The following is a 15,146-nucleotide window of genomic DNA, read 5'->3' as shown; positions in this document are numbered from 1 at the left end:
GGTGGGGGGTGGGGGGCAGTAATGTGTGGCTGGACACAAAGGAGAAAGGAGGCGGAGACAGCGCACGGGCAGGAGGGGACAGAGTGCTGCTGCCTTCCAGAAGCAGGACTGGGCCAGGGCGGGGTGGGACGTAGAAGCTCACCAGGCTGGGGTAAGGGTAGCAGTGTCCCTCTGTGGGGCAGGGAAGCTCACTGGGTTGGTGTGTGGCGGGCACCACCACCGCATGCAAACTTCCCTGCCCCGGATAGGGGCTCCACTGCACTCACCTGTCCCTGGCCCTGGCCCTGCTCCTGGGAGGTGGTGGCACTCAGTCCCTGCCTGCCCACGCGTACCACCTAGGACTAGTCTAAGTACCCCCAGGGGTATGCGTACCCCTAGTTGAGAACCCCTGGAATAAAAGGAGCAATGTCATATGATAGTTCTTGCTTTCTGGCACTAAACTAGTCCATTTAAAATAAGCGGGTCTGGTACACTTTCCATTCTTTGTGACTAGTCTTAATTTCCTTTGTGATAGGATAACTAAAGAAATCCATAACTCTTCTAAGGGCTACAGACTCTGTATCTGGACTAAGATCCCATTTTTGCTTGTAATATTTGACCAGGAGACATGATATACTCTATTCCCTGTTTAGAAATAACTTTGTATTTTTAAGGTTGTCTCTGCCAGCAACACTTAACCCCTAGACTCTAAGGACAAAATAAAAATGATTATTCCTTCAGGGACAATTTGCTTATCCTATCACTCACAAGAAAGAAATATGAATATAAAGATTCTTCTTACCATTATCTGTGTTTGATTTTTTCGTGCTGAGGATGTATACACATACTTAAATAAATAAAACCCATTATTGATATTACAGGTCTTCACCAGTATCTAAGGCAAAAAACATAATGTTAGCATCTTAATTATTACTGAGGACACAATCTGTTTAATTACAATTCAATATCTTTCATTTATTTCAAACAATTCTTTTCCTATCATTTTGAGTGAAACTCATAATAACTTTATATGAACACCAGAGGGCAAATTTTGACTGTATATTATTATTCACCTGAAAGAGACAATATTTAGTTGGGCATCTGATTTTTACTTTCATCTCATCTTTGCTTACATTCAGAATTTGGATTTTTTTTTCTCCACTGGGTAAAATAAAAGTTTGGTGACTGGTAGGGGATTCTGCTGAACAGTGTATTTTAATACTGTGTTGGCTTGTATAAGTTGTTTCTCTGTTTTGCTCTCTTGTTCTCTTATTTTATAATTTATTTTCTTTGCTTCTGTAAACTGCCCTGAGCCTTTGATAAGAAGAACAGCATATAAATGTAATAAATAAATAGTGAACGATCTCATTTAATTTGTTAAAATGATTGAAGTAATAGGAAAAAGATAGAGGATTTTAAAACCAAACAATATTGTGCTTTTGAAAGAAAACAAGATTTTTTTCTTTTGTTTTAATAATATTCTTTGCTTCTAGTAGTGCCCACAATGAACTCTGCACTGTGTAAACATAAATAATTTTAAAACTGCCAACAAAATTACTCTATCAAAACAAACACTTTAAAGGTAAAGAAATGCTTCCATGGCTATATATGGGACTGTGGAAAAATCTTCAGGGAAAACTTGCCCTGTACCTCAATGTGAAACTACAGCATTCTTTCCTAAAGCTCTCTTATGTTAAATTCTACAGGAATATAATTTTAGTAAATTAATTCTTGTCTAATATACCTAAATTGATAAAACTTTAGGGAGATTGTGTTTCCACTAGAAAAGTAATCAAATTTACCCTGTGTTGTCCCACACAGTTCTCATTAGCTTTCCCAGGGTACGGCTGAAATACCTGGGGGGGGGGAAGAAAGAACAAAAAAAGCAAAGTTATAATTAATCTACCTGTTAATGCTTGTTTGTATGCTATAATACAGATACTAGGTTTTCTGCAGATGCACTAGGGAAAAAGTAGCTTGCTGCATTTAGACTGGTGTATTTTATCATACTAAAAGAGGCATATTTTATCATATTTAATCTTATATTTTATGATATTAAATATTATGATTCAACCAGTACACCTTCTTCACTTTGTGACCAGTCTTAATTTCCACATTATACCACTATGATGTGATAAGTGAAGGATTCCACAAGTCTACTGAAGGCTACAGACTCTGTTAAGACCAAAATCCCATTTTTGCTGGTAATATTGGACCGGGGGACATGACAACTTATTACCTTGTTTAGAAAGAATTTTGCACGTATTTTAAGGGGGGGGGGTTTGTTTTGTTTTGCTTTTTTTTTTTTTTTTAAGGGGCCATGATTTTATTCCTGGTTAGTCGCATTAATCATTTTTACATTTATAAGGAACAACATTTGGTTTGTGTCTATGCAGCAACTTTTGTGCCATCAGAGCTGTGTTTTTTTGCATGGACCCAAAGCTTCCTGCTTCCCCTTAATTTTAAGGGTCTACCCTGAGAGAGTCAGGACAGTAGCCAGTGGGCACAAGCACTTCATGGCTAAACGAAGCTTGACAGAGGAAACATGCAAACGCAAGTGATTGCCCTTCTGAGTCAGACTGCAACAACATTGTGGAGACTGGCCAGGAGTTTCCTTCTGAGCCCTTTTGTAAAGGACAGATTGTACTGGAAGTGCACGCTGCTATAAAGAAAGACCTCCAGGCTGCTGCTTATAATTATTTATTTGTCTTGCATTAGCTCCTAGAAGCCCTATCCGAGGCTCCCGTATGCTACATATTGTAGAAATAGGGCAAAAGGTAGGGGCAAAGGAAACAGGCATTTGAACATTTTTGGAGCTTCCCAAATTGTGCAGGGTTCCTTCACGTAACTCTCTTTCCAATGCTTTACTCCCCTAATCAGGCCAGAGGTGACTAGAACTAGAGGTATAGTCATAGTACTCTGGTGCATCACACAGATTACTTCATGAATGCCAACACTGGGCTGCCAGGTAAAATCCATGATGCCAGAGTCTTAAAGTATTCCAGCATGCATGGGAAAGAGCAGGAAGACGTAGTCTTCCTGCACACTGCATTGTGGACATCAATAATGTTTCTATAGCAACTGTCACTCTCTGGAATACAATCTACTTATTGCAGTACACAGATAATGAAAATGATGGCAAACTAGCATTGCTAGTATGGCTTCAGCTGTTTCAAGACAGTGAGGCCTAGGTGCATGAGGGGCCTTTCTCAGTCTGAAGGGGTTGGAGCTCAAAGTCACACTTGCCACCTCCAAAGAGCGATCTCTACACTGAGCTAGAGACAAGGCACACCAAAGGGCAGTCCCCATAGCTCCTGTTGAAGCTGTGATACAAATGTAGAAAGGACTGTAAGGATATGGGACCAAACAGAGAGCCAGCAAGGGGGAGCATGACCCCATAGCCAAGTGATTAGGCCACTTCCCTTAGGAGGGAGAGTCCTGCTTTCTGCTCCCAACACTACCATAGTTATGCATTTTATTCATGAACTCTTTCTTGCAAAATGCATAAATAGTCCCTGATACATGCTCCCTCTTGTTTGCTCTCATATTCCCATTACATGTCATGTGTTGCAATGAGGATCAGCAACCAACAGAACTGATTGGTAGACAGAATCAATCCATGTTCAGCACCATTGCAGAAATCGTGGTAGAGCCTTGCTGCATGACTGAACCTTGAACAGTAAGCTTCTGATAGCTGTTGCAGAAGGGACAGCACTACCGTAAGCTCCTTCATATGGAAGCAATGGTTTCCTCACCTGGAAATTGTGCTTGGGCCTGTCTAGGGTTCTGGGAAGAGGAAGAATTAGCATAACTCATTACAGTGCCACAGTTAAGCAAGTCTGTCTCCACAGTCAAATAAATACCCATGTACCTAAATGGGTTGCAGGAATACAACTGTATGCTAAGCTAGGCAGCTAGTACAGGGTGTGTATGGGCATAGCTGGTTTAACTGGATATTAACAGTTTCCATTACAGCCTGCATTTTTAGCCAATCATGTCCCTAACAAATATAAGGGTAGGGAAACAGTACAGTGGCCAGCCTTTAATAGAGTAGATAATACTGTAGTGGCCTACCCAGTGAGAAGTGTTTCTGCATCACACCCAGTGCACTAGAGGGCACCCCAGTTCTACAAACACACATCCAGATCCTGTTCAGGTTATTTCACAGTTTACCCATACCAATCTTGTGCCCTGAGCATGTCATGGGGCATAAGCAGGACAAAGGGATCTTGATTTACAATGGGTGGTTATAGCTACAGGAAAGTCTCCTTAGTACAGAATTGAAAGTCATTAATTCCAGGGTTCAGTGGACAATTTGTTTAAAATGAATTAATTCAGCTCCTGGGGCAGCCAGTGGTGAACAGAATGGGACATAAGGCTGTACCTGTTGTGCAGATAACACAACTTGTACAAGCAAGCTCTATTTTTGGCAGTACAAGAGCAGGAGCTGGTGCATAAAACATAATGTAATGTATGGTCTGCAGACTGTGCCTACAGGCCACTGTTTATTACAGTACATACTATATATATGTGTGTATACACACACACACACACACACACACATATATATAAAATGTATGCAGTAGAACAGAACATGCATACTTCGATAATTTACTGTAACACTGTGTGGAAACAGCAGTTTCTCTTCACTTGAACTAACTTTGCCTCGTAAAGGCAACAGTACACTGAACCAGATCATCCCTTCCCCACTATCAAGGTAACTGTGCTTCCTCACACTTTCCCAAACCATGGATCAGCAGAGTGTGGCTGCAGCAGCAGTGACAGTCTTGATTACCATCTTGGTAGAGGGACTGTACACCTGCAAGTTTGATATCACTTGCCCATTGTATTGCACCTTAGTGACAAGCTGTGGTTTGGGAAGGTGAGCTTTAGGTCTGGGATTCTAACCTGTGTTAGAAGCATCCTGCAAGCCACATCCTCCCAGCCCCCAGGCTCCCTGCTACCCTCCCAGTACAGCAGCACCCCCAATACTCACAAGGCCTTTTCTAACTACCTGTCCCCTCTATTTAAAAGCACAGACTCTGCTTGTCTTGTTATATACTGCATATAACCACTAAGAAAAAGCAATACATGCAAACAATGCAAGTTTGACTACTCCAAACCAAATATTTGACTACTCTAAATTATCGCAAAACATTAGAAATGGCTTCATATTGCCTCGAGTTGTCTATTCCAGAGGCCTCACAAATTCAGGAGCAGAACTACATTAACAACATGATCCAATGCCCAATGGAAAGACTCCAATAACTTCTTCGTGCTTTGAATCCAAGCTTAGCTGGGATCTTGTCAGAAACCCCCTGGTCTTGGGGTGCCTATGTGCTCTATTAGGAGGAGTCAGGGATGGGGCCATACATGTCCTAGACAGTCATGTGCACTAAAAATGATCCATGTTCTGCAAGTCTTATTCCTTGCCCTTTATTCCTCTCTAGCAACCAAATAGTTCCTTTGAATATCAATCCTCAGGCGCTGCTGTTTAACAAGAGGTAGAAAATAGATTACCTAGGACAGTAGGAAAGTCATTTAGATCTTGTGAAATTACTGTAGGTGCTAAAATGGTGTGCCTAACCACTTTCCTTTTCCTTCACTATGTCCTTGGGACTCTGTGGGAACTCTGCTTCCAGCCCTTTCAAATGAAACACATAGAATAGGTCCATTTTGGGGGAAATTGGAAATTTCTGAGAACACTGTCCCAATATTTCTAAATGATTCTGTTTAGAATCATACACATTATCATCCAAATTTCAGTGTAAGGGGTGAGGTCTTCTGCTCATTCCCACTGGGAGCTGCAAGTATATAACTAAGGGGAGAATTTGAATCCACCCACATAATTCATATGTTGGTTGTTGCTATTGTATCCAGATATACTTCTAGGGACAGCTCGTAGCAAAACACTGCTAATACATAAGCATGATAGATAAGGAAACGTTTATGTCCATAATATAATTTAGAAGGTAGGGTAGTGCAAATCTACCTTGCCTTCTACTTCAGACAAACACAGCTAACTACATCGCTCTAGTCATAACATAATTTAACCACAATAAAATTTAGAAGCTATACCTATCTATTACATTTAGACATACTTCCGCAGCAGGTTAATTTTGGCTAAGGCTACTCAGTGCCTATATTAAGTGCAATTTGGACCTGATCCAAACCCCATGGAAGTCCATGAAGACATTCCTTTGACCTGAATGGGCTTTGTAGCAATTCCTAATGGCTACAGCAATTACATTAATGTGACTAGATAGAAGATGTCTAAATTACAAATTATTATTTATATACATTTATATTTCATTTGCTCATTCATTAACATTCCGCAGCCTTTAAAAAGTTATAGCATTGAGCATGAACAGAGAGCTGCTGTAAGATTTTTTTTTTTTTTATAGAAAAGGTATCTAACTACCCTAAGACATGACAAGTTTACTCATTCAAGTGTAGGGTATTTGCCCTATAAAGTGGAGAGATGGAATTTAGAAAGCAGCTCCCAGCACAGATATATCCCTTCAGGTCCTATAAATATATAAATTTAATTTAGTAGCAGGATACAGAAACATCAACCTTTCCTGTGGTACAGATCCCTTGTTACCATGCTATGATGGGTTACAACTCCTGCAGTGATAAATACACAACGAAAAGCCAACAACAGGAATACTTACTGGTTTAGTGCAGACCACGCTAAAGAGACACAAGCATAAAAGGACACGTTTCATCTTCAGGGATTCCTAGAGACCAAGTACAATACATTACTGAAACATGTTTTTGTCTTAAATATAAATAGCTATATTCCATAACAGTAGAAATGTTCCTTATTAAAACCTCAGAATATTGCCCATGTAATTTTTGGGGGCTGGGATGGGCTGAGGGAAGTCAACTCACTGATTTTTCTCCTAACTGGCTTCATCCAATTTAATTCTTCCAAAATGTGCAGTGAATCATCAACACTATAAGTAGCTTCTGTAGGTGATTTATAATTACTTCCACAGAAGTAGGCCATTTACTGGGTCAGGAGTGGATGCCTTAAAACTAGCAATGGGGACATGAAGTCTTTCCCCTCTGTGTGTAATCCAGGTCAGTAGTCACCCAAAGCTGTTCAATTTTGGAACTGTTCAATGGCAGACAATTTACCTAGTCATTCTTTGTGTGCTCTGACCTTTGGTGCAAAGCCCATGGAAGTCCCATCTCTCATAGTGGAGCCTATAATAGCAAAAATTATTATTTAAGTATAAAATATAATATGGGTATATTTTATGTGAAATAAGTATATATGTCCGTTTAATATTATACAGCAAAGTAAGTTTTGTGTCTGTGTTATCTGGGGTATTGTTACATTCCTTGCAAAAGATCATTTTTATCAGAGAGGTACTGAGGGATGATCATAAGAAATCAGCACAGTGATATTTTTGTAGGGAGAGAACCATTATCATAACTGAAGCAATTAATTTCACATGTGCTTCATTATCACTCCAAATCTCTAAATTAATCTACTTTAAAAGGGTTTCATTGATACTATGTTGAGTGTTGTTAGATCAATAATAATAACAGCCAAACATTAAGTGTATATGAAAGTGCAAACAGAAAGACAAATCATTTATGTTCATTAATAATTGTTAAGATAGTCTCTTTGTCTTGCTTGGTCATTGCTTGATTATAAAGACTTCTGAAGGGCTCACCCTTAATTTTGATTATGTTACTACGTTTATATAAAACACATGAAGGAATTCATACTCTAACTCTTGCTCCAGGGTTTTCTATAGATTATGTTCTGTTTGGCATGCATTAAGCACAAAACTATACACAGGTTAGTTTAAATTCAGCTTTTACTTATCACCTTAAGTCTGCTAATCAATAGATTTGTGCATTTACAGAATGAGACAGAGAAGAGTTATTCCACTAGGGAAAAATATTAAATGTTAAAAGGCAACAAGGAGGTGGGACAAGGGAATTACCTTTTATCTTCAGAATGCAAGATCTCACCAGCAGATTTTGTAGGCTTTGTGCACTTCACTGAAATTTAAAGTTTGTTATAATGCTAAATAGCCAATCAGCACTTACTACCTGAACAATAGCAAACAATTTGTCAGAGCTGGAAGTGCCCACAGCTAACTAGGGGGAGTAATTTTAATCTAAAAATGTTTTTGTGGTGGAAGGCAGTTATCAAATGTTCCATCCAGTTAAATAAACAAAGTCCAATATATAAATAGCCGTTCTCCAGCTTAAATTGTTCAACAATTAGCATCGATTTTAGGACTTGTGCTTCCACTTAGGTTGTTAATAAGAGGGATGCGAGAGCTTCAGTATGTTTACCATGGCAGTTACATGAAGTTAAAGACAAAGGAGTGATGTCAAGTAGTCAAGACAGCTAACTGAGCCTGGTCTCCATTCTGCTCATAACTTTGATACAGATGTACAGTGTTTGGTTTGGATAATACCACTTTATGTTTGGGGCTTCCCTTTCCTAATCTGTAAAGAGGGTCTAACATTTGACTTTTCTTAGAGTGCTATTTGAAAGCTGAATTAATCAAGCTCTCAACCCATTGAGATTCTGAGATGAAAGACTATATATAAAGACTAAAAATCTGCGCAAAATTCCACATGTTGTTTTGCAGTTTTACTTGAAAATGCTTTCCATTCTCAGAAATTCAACATTGCAAGGGATGGTAGCTTGGGCACACTTCCATTAACAGCCCACTATTTCTGATGCAGTAATCTGCCACTGTAATCATAATTATGCCTTAGGGGCAAGGAACAAATAGTACAAACAGTGGAACCCCTAAGAAATAAGGATAACGTTTATCTACAAATATCCCTAGTAATAGAAGTGGTGGGAACAACCAACCAAACAGGAAATGCTGTATATAACACTTAAGCAAAGTAGCTTCTAAACAGGATGTTTTAAAATTGCTTTCCTGAGGTATCAGCAAGTCTTTAATAAAATTGACATTGACAATAACAGGAAATGTAGGAGGCTTGCCACTGACTGAAGCTGTTATTGATAAAGGATGGGGTTTTTTTCATACCTTGGCTCTCTACCCTGTACAAATGTTGAATAATAACTACCATGTTTCAGAGGTGGTGGTTGTAGCTGTGTTGGTCTAAGGATATAGTCAGACAAGGTTCTTTGGGTAAATCTGATATCTTTTATTAGACCAAAAAAATAGTTGGAAAATTGATCATTTTTCCTCTGCCCAAAGAAGGGTGTTTGTACCCGAAAGCTTTCAAAAGAGAATTTTTCCAACTATTTACCTAAAGAATCTTTTCTGACTAATAACACAACCCTCATCACCAAGTCTAAGTAGCAATCAAATGGGCATATCTTGCCTAGAAAAACTATCAGTCCCTTATCACACCAAGATACCCAAAGACAGAAATCTGCATCTTTATATTTTTACACTCCATCATACCTAGAGATGTTCTGGTTTTCCTCAGAAAGCACCTTTTTAAAGGCATCACTACCTAATGTACCAATTGACTAGCCCAATATAAGAGAGAGGTTGTCTGCCACAGATGCTGCCAGGCTAAACAAGTCAGCTGGGGGATTTTATCTAGTTTCTTAAACTTTTTCAGACTTGGAAAGCAAATATGAATTTTTAGTTTCCTCTTGATTGTGAAATAGCCTCTCCACACTGGATGCAAAGCATAAACTCTGCCCTCCTTCAAACCTTTCCACCCCACCATGATGTCTAAGGGAAACTTCCAATTGATAATGGTCAGTAGGGATGTCTGACATACTCCATTTATTTTGCGTATGAACCAATTGAAAAGACATTTAGCTGTGCTCAGACCTGATCTTCCTAAAGGCATATTCTTAGTATTTCTTCCCTAACCTTCTCTCCTGATTGGCTGTTATAGTCACTTGCATCTTGTCTTAACTAAATTATAAACTCTTTGGGCACATCCACACATGCAAGCACATGCATTTGCAGCAGCTCAAATAGAAGTGGTGCAAATTTGAGCTGGGGCTTTTTGCCTCAGTGCATGTGCCCAGACATGCACTTTGGTGTGGGGCAAATTGTGCCACTTGGGGCAAAATAACCCTGCCTGCCTCCTCCCAGATCTGCAGCCAGCAGCTAGACCCCAGGGCTAGCACCTGTGCTGGCCCCAGCAGTATAAAAAACTGCCCTGGTAAGCAGCGTAGGGCTATTTACTCTCAGGAGCTTCTGGGGGAGGAGCCTCTGGAAGGAGTTGGCCACTCCCCTTCCTGTCCCTGGCTGTTGCTGTTGCTGCAAGCTTGGTCTCAGGAGTTTCTGGGGAGAAGATGGCCAGGCCCCTTCCTACCCCTGGCTACTGCTAGTTGCTGGCTTGGTCTCAGAGCTTTTGTGGGTAAGTTGGCTTCACCCCTTCCTGCCTTGGACTGCTGCTTCTGTTGCTGCCACCCACAGGAGGGGCTCCTCTGCTGCATGCTGCTGTCCCCCTTGGGGAGGAACCCCCTCTGCTGCACTGTGCTGCATCCCAGCACTGTACTCTAGCTTCTGCACCCCTGTTCTGGCCTGCTGCCCAACCTGCCACCAAGCTGCAGTTGGGGGACGGTCTGGGGAGGGATCCTGCACTGCCTGTAGGTCCCTCCCCCACCATCACTGCTGGAACCTAAATGTGCCTTGCCTGCCTCAGCTGCCTTGGCAGGCCAGCCCCCACCTTCACCTTCACCTCCACTTTCACCTGAAGTATACCCTGAGTGGCTGAACTGGACAGCTGCTACCACTACTGCTGTTGCTGTTCTGCTGCTTCCCACTCTCAGGAGAGAAGGAGATTCCTTGCTGTACCACCTTGCACCATCTGACACCACACCTGCACTGGACTATGCCCTAATTGACTGCATGCTCCTGCCCTTCTCCATAGCTGCCTCACTGCATCTGATCCTGCTTTGTTTTTCCTGCCTATTGCTCTGGTGCCGAGAGCCTGGCTGGAGGCCTGAGGGCCTCCTGGACTAATGTTCAACAAACAAAGCCCCTCCATTTCTCCAGCTATTTCTTACATCTGCCTCAGCAGCCTTCCCTTTGTGTTTTTTGACCTTGTGTGGTAAGTCCTGTGGTCCACTCCCCCTGCCCTGGTATTTGTTGTGTGGCCGAGTAAGCCAGCTCAAGTTTCCCCAGCATGTGTGTGTGTCCTCCCTGACATTGCCCAAGTATAGCCCTCCCAGTTTTTTTTTTTTTCCTTTGGGGCTGTAGCTCAGTGAGCTTCAGCCCCCTTCCTCCCTGCCCCTATTAGCTTCACCAGCCACACTGAATACTCTGGTTTTCTTTATTGTCTTCCCCACCCTCATGTGAAAGGCCAGGAAACTGCTGAGGGGGGCAGATGCCCCCACAAAACTTCCTCCAGCCCCCACTATGGGGGGCAGATCCTAGCCAAGCCCCCAAGGGGATGCATACCCCTGCAGCCCCTACCTCAGAAGCAGAGTCTGACCAACTTCCTCCTGGAGGTAGAGAAGCCTGCAACCTCCACTGCAGGGGCAGGCGGGACTCCAGCAGGGAGCCAACAGGGCCAGGGGGGTCGCCCCTGGCCAGCCCCCCCCCCCCGGAGGGGTTCCCAAGCCCCCTCTCCTGTCATCGGGGGCCAAGGGCAAGGGTGGTGGGAAGGGCTCCTCTTCAGCCTCCTCCATAGCTGGGGGTGGGAAGGGCAAGGGCCCTGCCCCCAAGCCTAGACCAGCAGCACCTGAGGGGACCAGGTACACTACACCAGCCAGCACACCCACTCAGCCTGGCCCTGGCCCTAGCCCCAGCCATACCAACATGATCCCCTGGTGGGAAAACCACAGCTATGCACAGGCAGCTGTGGGGCAATCCAAAGCTGGGGGGCATGGACCCCTGCACAGAGTGAAATGACAACTACTCTTGAAAGAACTTGCACTTTGAGACCTGGGTGCAGTGGGGGCCCCCAAGATTGTAGCAGCCTCCCACTTTCATGGCCAGGTTCTTTTTCCTTGCCTCAGAGGCCGCTGCACAAAAGGTGGTGGAGAGGGGGCTCGTGGTGGAGGATAAGTATGTCCCCCTCAGTCCCCTAGAAGAGCTGGGGACCAGGGTGGACCTCCCTCCCTATATCCCTAATTGGGCCGTGCTTCCCCAGCTCCAAACCCTGGGGAGAGTTATCTCCCCAGTGGTGGCCCACTCACTAGGGTGCCGAGAACCTGGCCTCTGCCATGCGTGCTCTTTCCGTTACCACTTTATGATCCAGCTGGTGGTGGGAACGTGGCTGAAGGGTGCCTTGCAATTCCTTTTCAGGGTGCCCTGTGAGGGTTTTCTATACACTAGGGGACCTGTGATGCTTCTGATGCTACGCCCCGGAGCACTTGCATCACAAGTGCCCTATGGGCAGCAGGAAAGGGCATCTGCAGGTCCCACTGGTGAGAGGGGTCCCCCTGCCACTGATACCCCTCCCTCCTCAGGCCCCTCTGGCATCCCAGCCACATCATCCAGCCCCCCTCTGAGTTCAGGGAACCCTGCCCCCAAACCAAGTTTGGCAGGGTTCTGGAGAGGACAGCAGCAGCCAAGGGGAAAGAGGGAGCAGGGCTGTCATGCCCCTATGGTAGGCGCCCCTCCCCACCCTCATCTTCTCCTACTGGAGCCTGTCCACCTGAGGAACACCCCATGGCTGAGTGGGTGCAGGTCCCCTCTGGGCGCAAAGCCAAAAGGAAGGCCCAGACACAGCTGGAGCCCACTGATTGTGGAGGACTCCTGCCCCACCCCTGGGAAAGATCAAATGAGTGATCCCTGTAGAGGAGGTTTCAGGGCTGCTGGATAGCCCTGAACAGGAGCCCATGGAGAAGGCCCCTCACTCCACTGGCCAAGGCCTGTCCCCTGAGACCATGGGTGCCACGGCTGAGGTTGAGACCAACCCAATGGAGGGCTCCACAAATGGACCTTTCCCCTCCAATGATCTAGGGAAGATGGGGATCCTGGGGCTCACCCTGGTGAGTTCTGAGGGGGAAAGTCCCTTCTCCCAGGACCCCAAGATGGGCACTAATACCACCTGATGGGTCTCCTCTTCCCCCTTCCCAGTCAAACCCCACTACTAGCCCACCCAATGATCCCACACCAGAGAGGGTTGGGGTGGGGTCCTCAGACCAACAGTCCGATCTTGTTGGGGACCCCATGCAGACCCCCTGGGGTTCCAGCTCTGGTCTGCCACCTTGTGAGGGAACCCCACCCCTGCCCTTATCCCCCAGCCCCATCCCAAGGGGCTGCAGAGCTCTCCCAATCCCATCCAGAGTCTGGGGTCTTAGCAGACTGGGGGTTTCAAATGGTACCTAAGGAGCCCACTGAACCCTAGGAGAAGGACATCCAAGAACCAGCAGGCTCCATCGAGCCTGCAGGCCTCTCGGTCCTCAGGGGCGAGCTACTTGCATTTCTTGACTGTGACTACACGTGCTGGTCCCCCAACAAGGTACAGCTCACCTTAGACGATTGTGGAGAGTTTTGACAGAGTCCTTGCCACTGCATGGGCCCTGGCAGGGGAAGGCAAGGGGCTCAAAAGCTGCAGTGCCTGGATCTATAGGTGGGCCTGCAGTTTCGTAGACGCCCTCTATATTTATGGGAGGGTGCTGCGTGAACTGGTGAACTCCAGGCTGGGCATTGAGATGCACGAGGCCCCTGCTGGACCGTCTACTCCACCCCCCCAGCCATGAGGTCATTTAATATCATGATCCTCAAAGTCCATGGTTGCAGGAAGGGTCTCCAGAGATGCTGGGTGCTCTCCTTTCTTCAGGAGGGAGGGTACCCCGTGGCATTCTTGCAGGAGACCCTGATAACTGGCCAACGACCCTAATTGGCGGCTGGAGTGGGGAGGCAGGGCCTTTTTTAGTCACCTCTCAGCCACTTCTTGCGGGGTGGCCACCCTGTTCTCCCCAGGCCTGCAGCTGGAGATTCTCCAAGACATTGATGTGGTGCCAGGCTGCCTGCTGCACCTCCGGGTCCAAGTGCAGGGGCTGGTCTTGAAGCTTCTGAATGTGTATGCGCCTGCAAGAGACCCAGAGTTGGTGGATTTTTTTCTGCCAGGAGGCCACTTACATCAGCACCCTTAACCCTCACAAGTGCCTGGTCCTTGGCAGGACTTTAACATCATCCTAGATTCATGAGACCAGTCGGGCAGGGAGCAGAACCAGGTTGCCGTGGGCATCCTTGAGGAGATCCTAATGGACTACTCCCTGGTGATGTCTGGCATGCCTGTCACCCTACCAACCCCATTGCTTTCACCCATGTGAGGGTGGGGGAGATGCAGGCATGCCACTCCCAGTTGGACCGGGTTTATATCTCCTTGCCACACTTTGCCCAGGCCCACTGCATCCAGCTAACCCCTTTTAGCGATCACCACCTTGTCTGTGCCCAGGCCACACTAGGACCTGGGTGTCCAGGGTCAACCTACTGGCATTTCAATACCAGTCTGCTGGAGGATGTGGGCTTCAGGGAGACCTTCTGGCTCGCCTGATGGGAGCAACGGACAGCTTTCCCCTCGGCTCAGAGATGGTGAGATGTGGGGAAGGTGTGCATCTGGCTTTTTTGCTGCAGCTACACTTGGGGGCACACCCCGCAGAGGAAGAAGATCTGGGAGAAGCTCAAGCAGGAAGTGCTAGAGCTGGAGAGGCACCTGGCCACCAACCCAACCAATCTGTCCCTCTGTAAAGAGTGTCAGGAGAGGCAGGAAAAGCTTCATGCTCTGGATGACCACTGCACCTGTGGTGAGTTTATCCACTTGTGCGTCCAGCTACTTTGGGAGATGGACCACAGCTCCCACTTCTTCTATGCACTGGAGGGCAGGTGCGGGGCATAGAAGTACATCTCCTGCCTTCTGGGAGGTGATGGCACCCCCCCTCATGGATCCAGGGGAGAAGTGCCAGTGTGCGCAGGCCTTCTATGAAGAGCTCTTCTCGCTGGATCTGACCAATTGCTGAAGCTGGTCACACCCTGTGGGAGGGACTCCTGCAGGTCAGTGTGGGTGACCGGGACTGGCTGGAAGCTCCTCTCACTTTGTCTGTTTTCAGCTTCCCTCCACCTGATGCCTGGCAACAAGGCACTGGAGGGCTGACTGCGGAGTTCTACCAGGCCTTCTGGGACATCCTCGGCCTGAACTTTACTACAGTCTGAGCTGAATCCGAGGGAAGATCCAGGGGAACCCCCCCTGTCATGCTGGAGGGCCATGCTGCCCTTCCTCCTGAAGAA

The 15,146-nt window shown here is 45.7% G+C and overlaps 1 protein-coding gene across 3 annotated transcripts in view; it reads right to left on the bottom strand.

Moving 5' to 3' along the window:
- The window catches only part of MEPE (matrix extracellular phosphoglycoprotein), an 11,170-nt gene extending 3,159 nt beyond the window's left edge, over positions 1 to 8,011 (bottom strand). The window contains exons 1-5 of one of the 3 annotated variants that reach the window (XM_006018105.1): positions 7,944 to 7,964; positions 7,123 to 7,191; positions 6,654 to 6,719; positions 1,782 to 1,835; positions 782 to 874 (exon numbers count right to left, since the gene is read on the bottom strand). In XM_006018105.1, the coding sequence (XP_006018167.1) occupies positions 782 to 874; positions 1,782 to 1,835; positions 6,654 to 6,707 (201 nt within the window). In that variant the 5' untranslated portion in view covers positions 6,708 to 6,719; positions 7,123 to 7,191; positions 7,944 to 7,964. Of the gene's footprint in view, positions 1 to 781; positions 875 to 1,781; positions 1,836 to 6,653; positions 6,720 to 6,873; positions 6,909 to 7,122; positions 7,192 to 7,943 lie in introns of those variants that run through there. The other 2 variants (XM_006018104.1, XM_006018106.1) reach the window with 2 other exon arrangements.
- Between the last annotated feature and the right edge of the window lie 7,135 nt (positions 8,012 to 15,146).

Source organism: Alligator sinensis, unplaced genomic scaffold (assembly GCF_000455745.1).
Source record: "Alligator sinensis unplaced genomic scaffold, ASM45574v1 scaffold125_1, whole genome shotgun sequence".
NCBI classification, from domain to species: Eukaryota; Metazoa; Chordata; order Crocodylia; family Alligatoridae; genus Alligator; species Alligator sinensis.
Note: the sequence above shows the minus strand (reverse complement) of the source record. Positions and strands in the feature narration are given on the sequence as shown.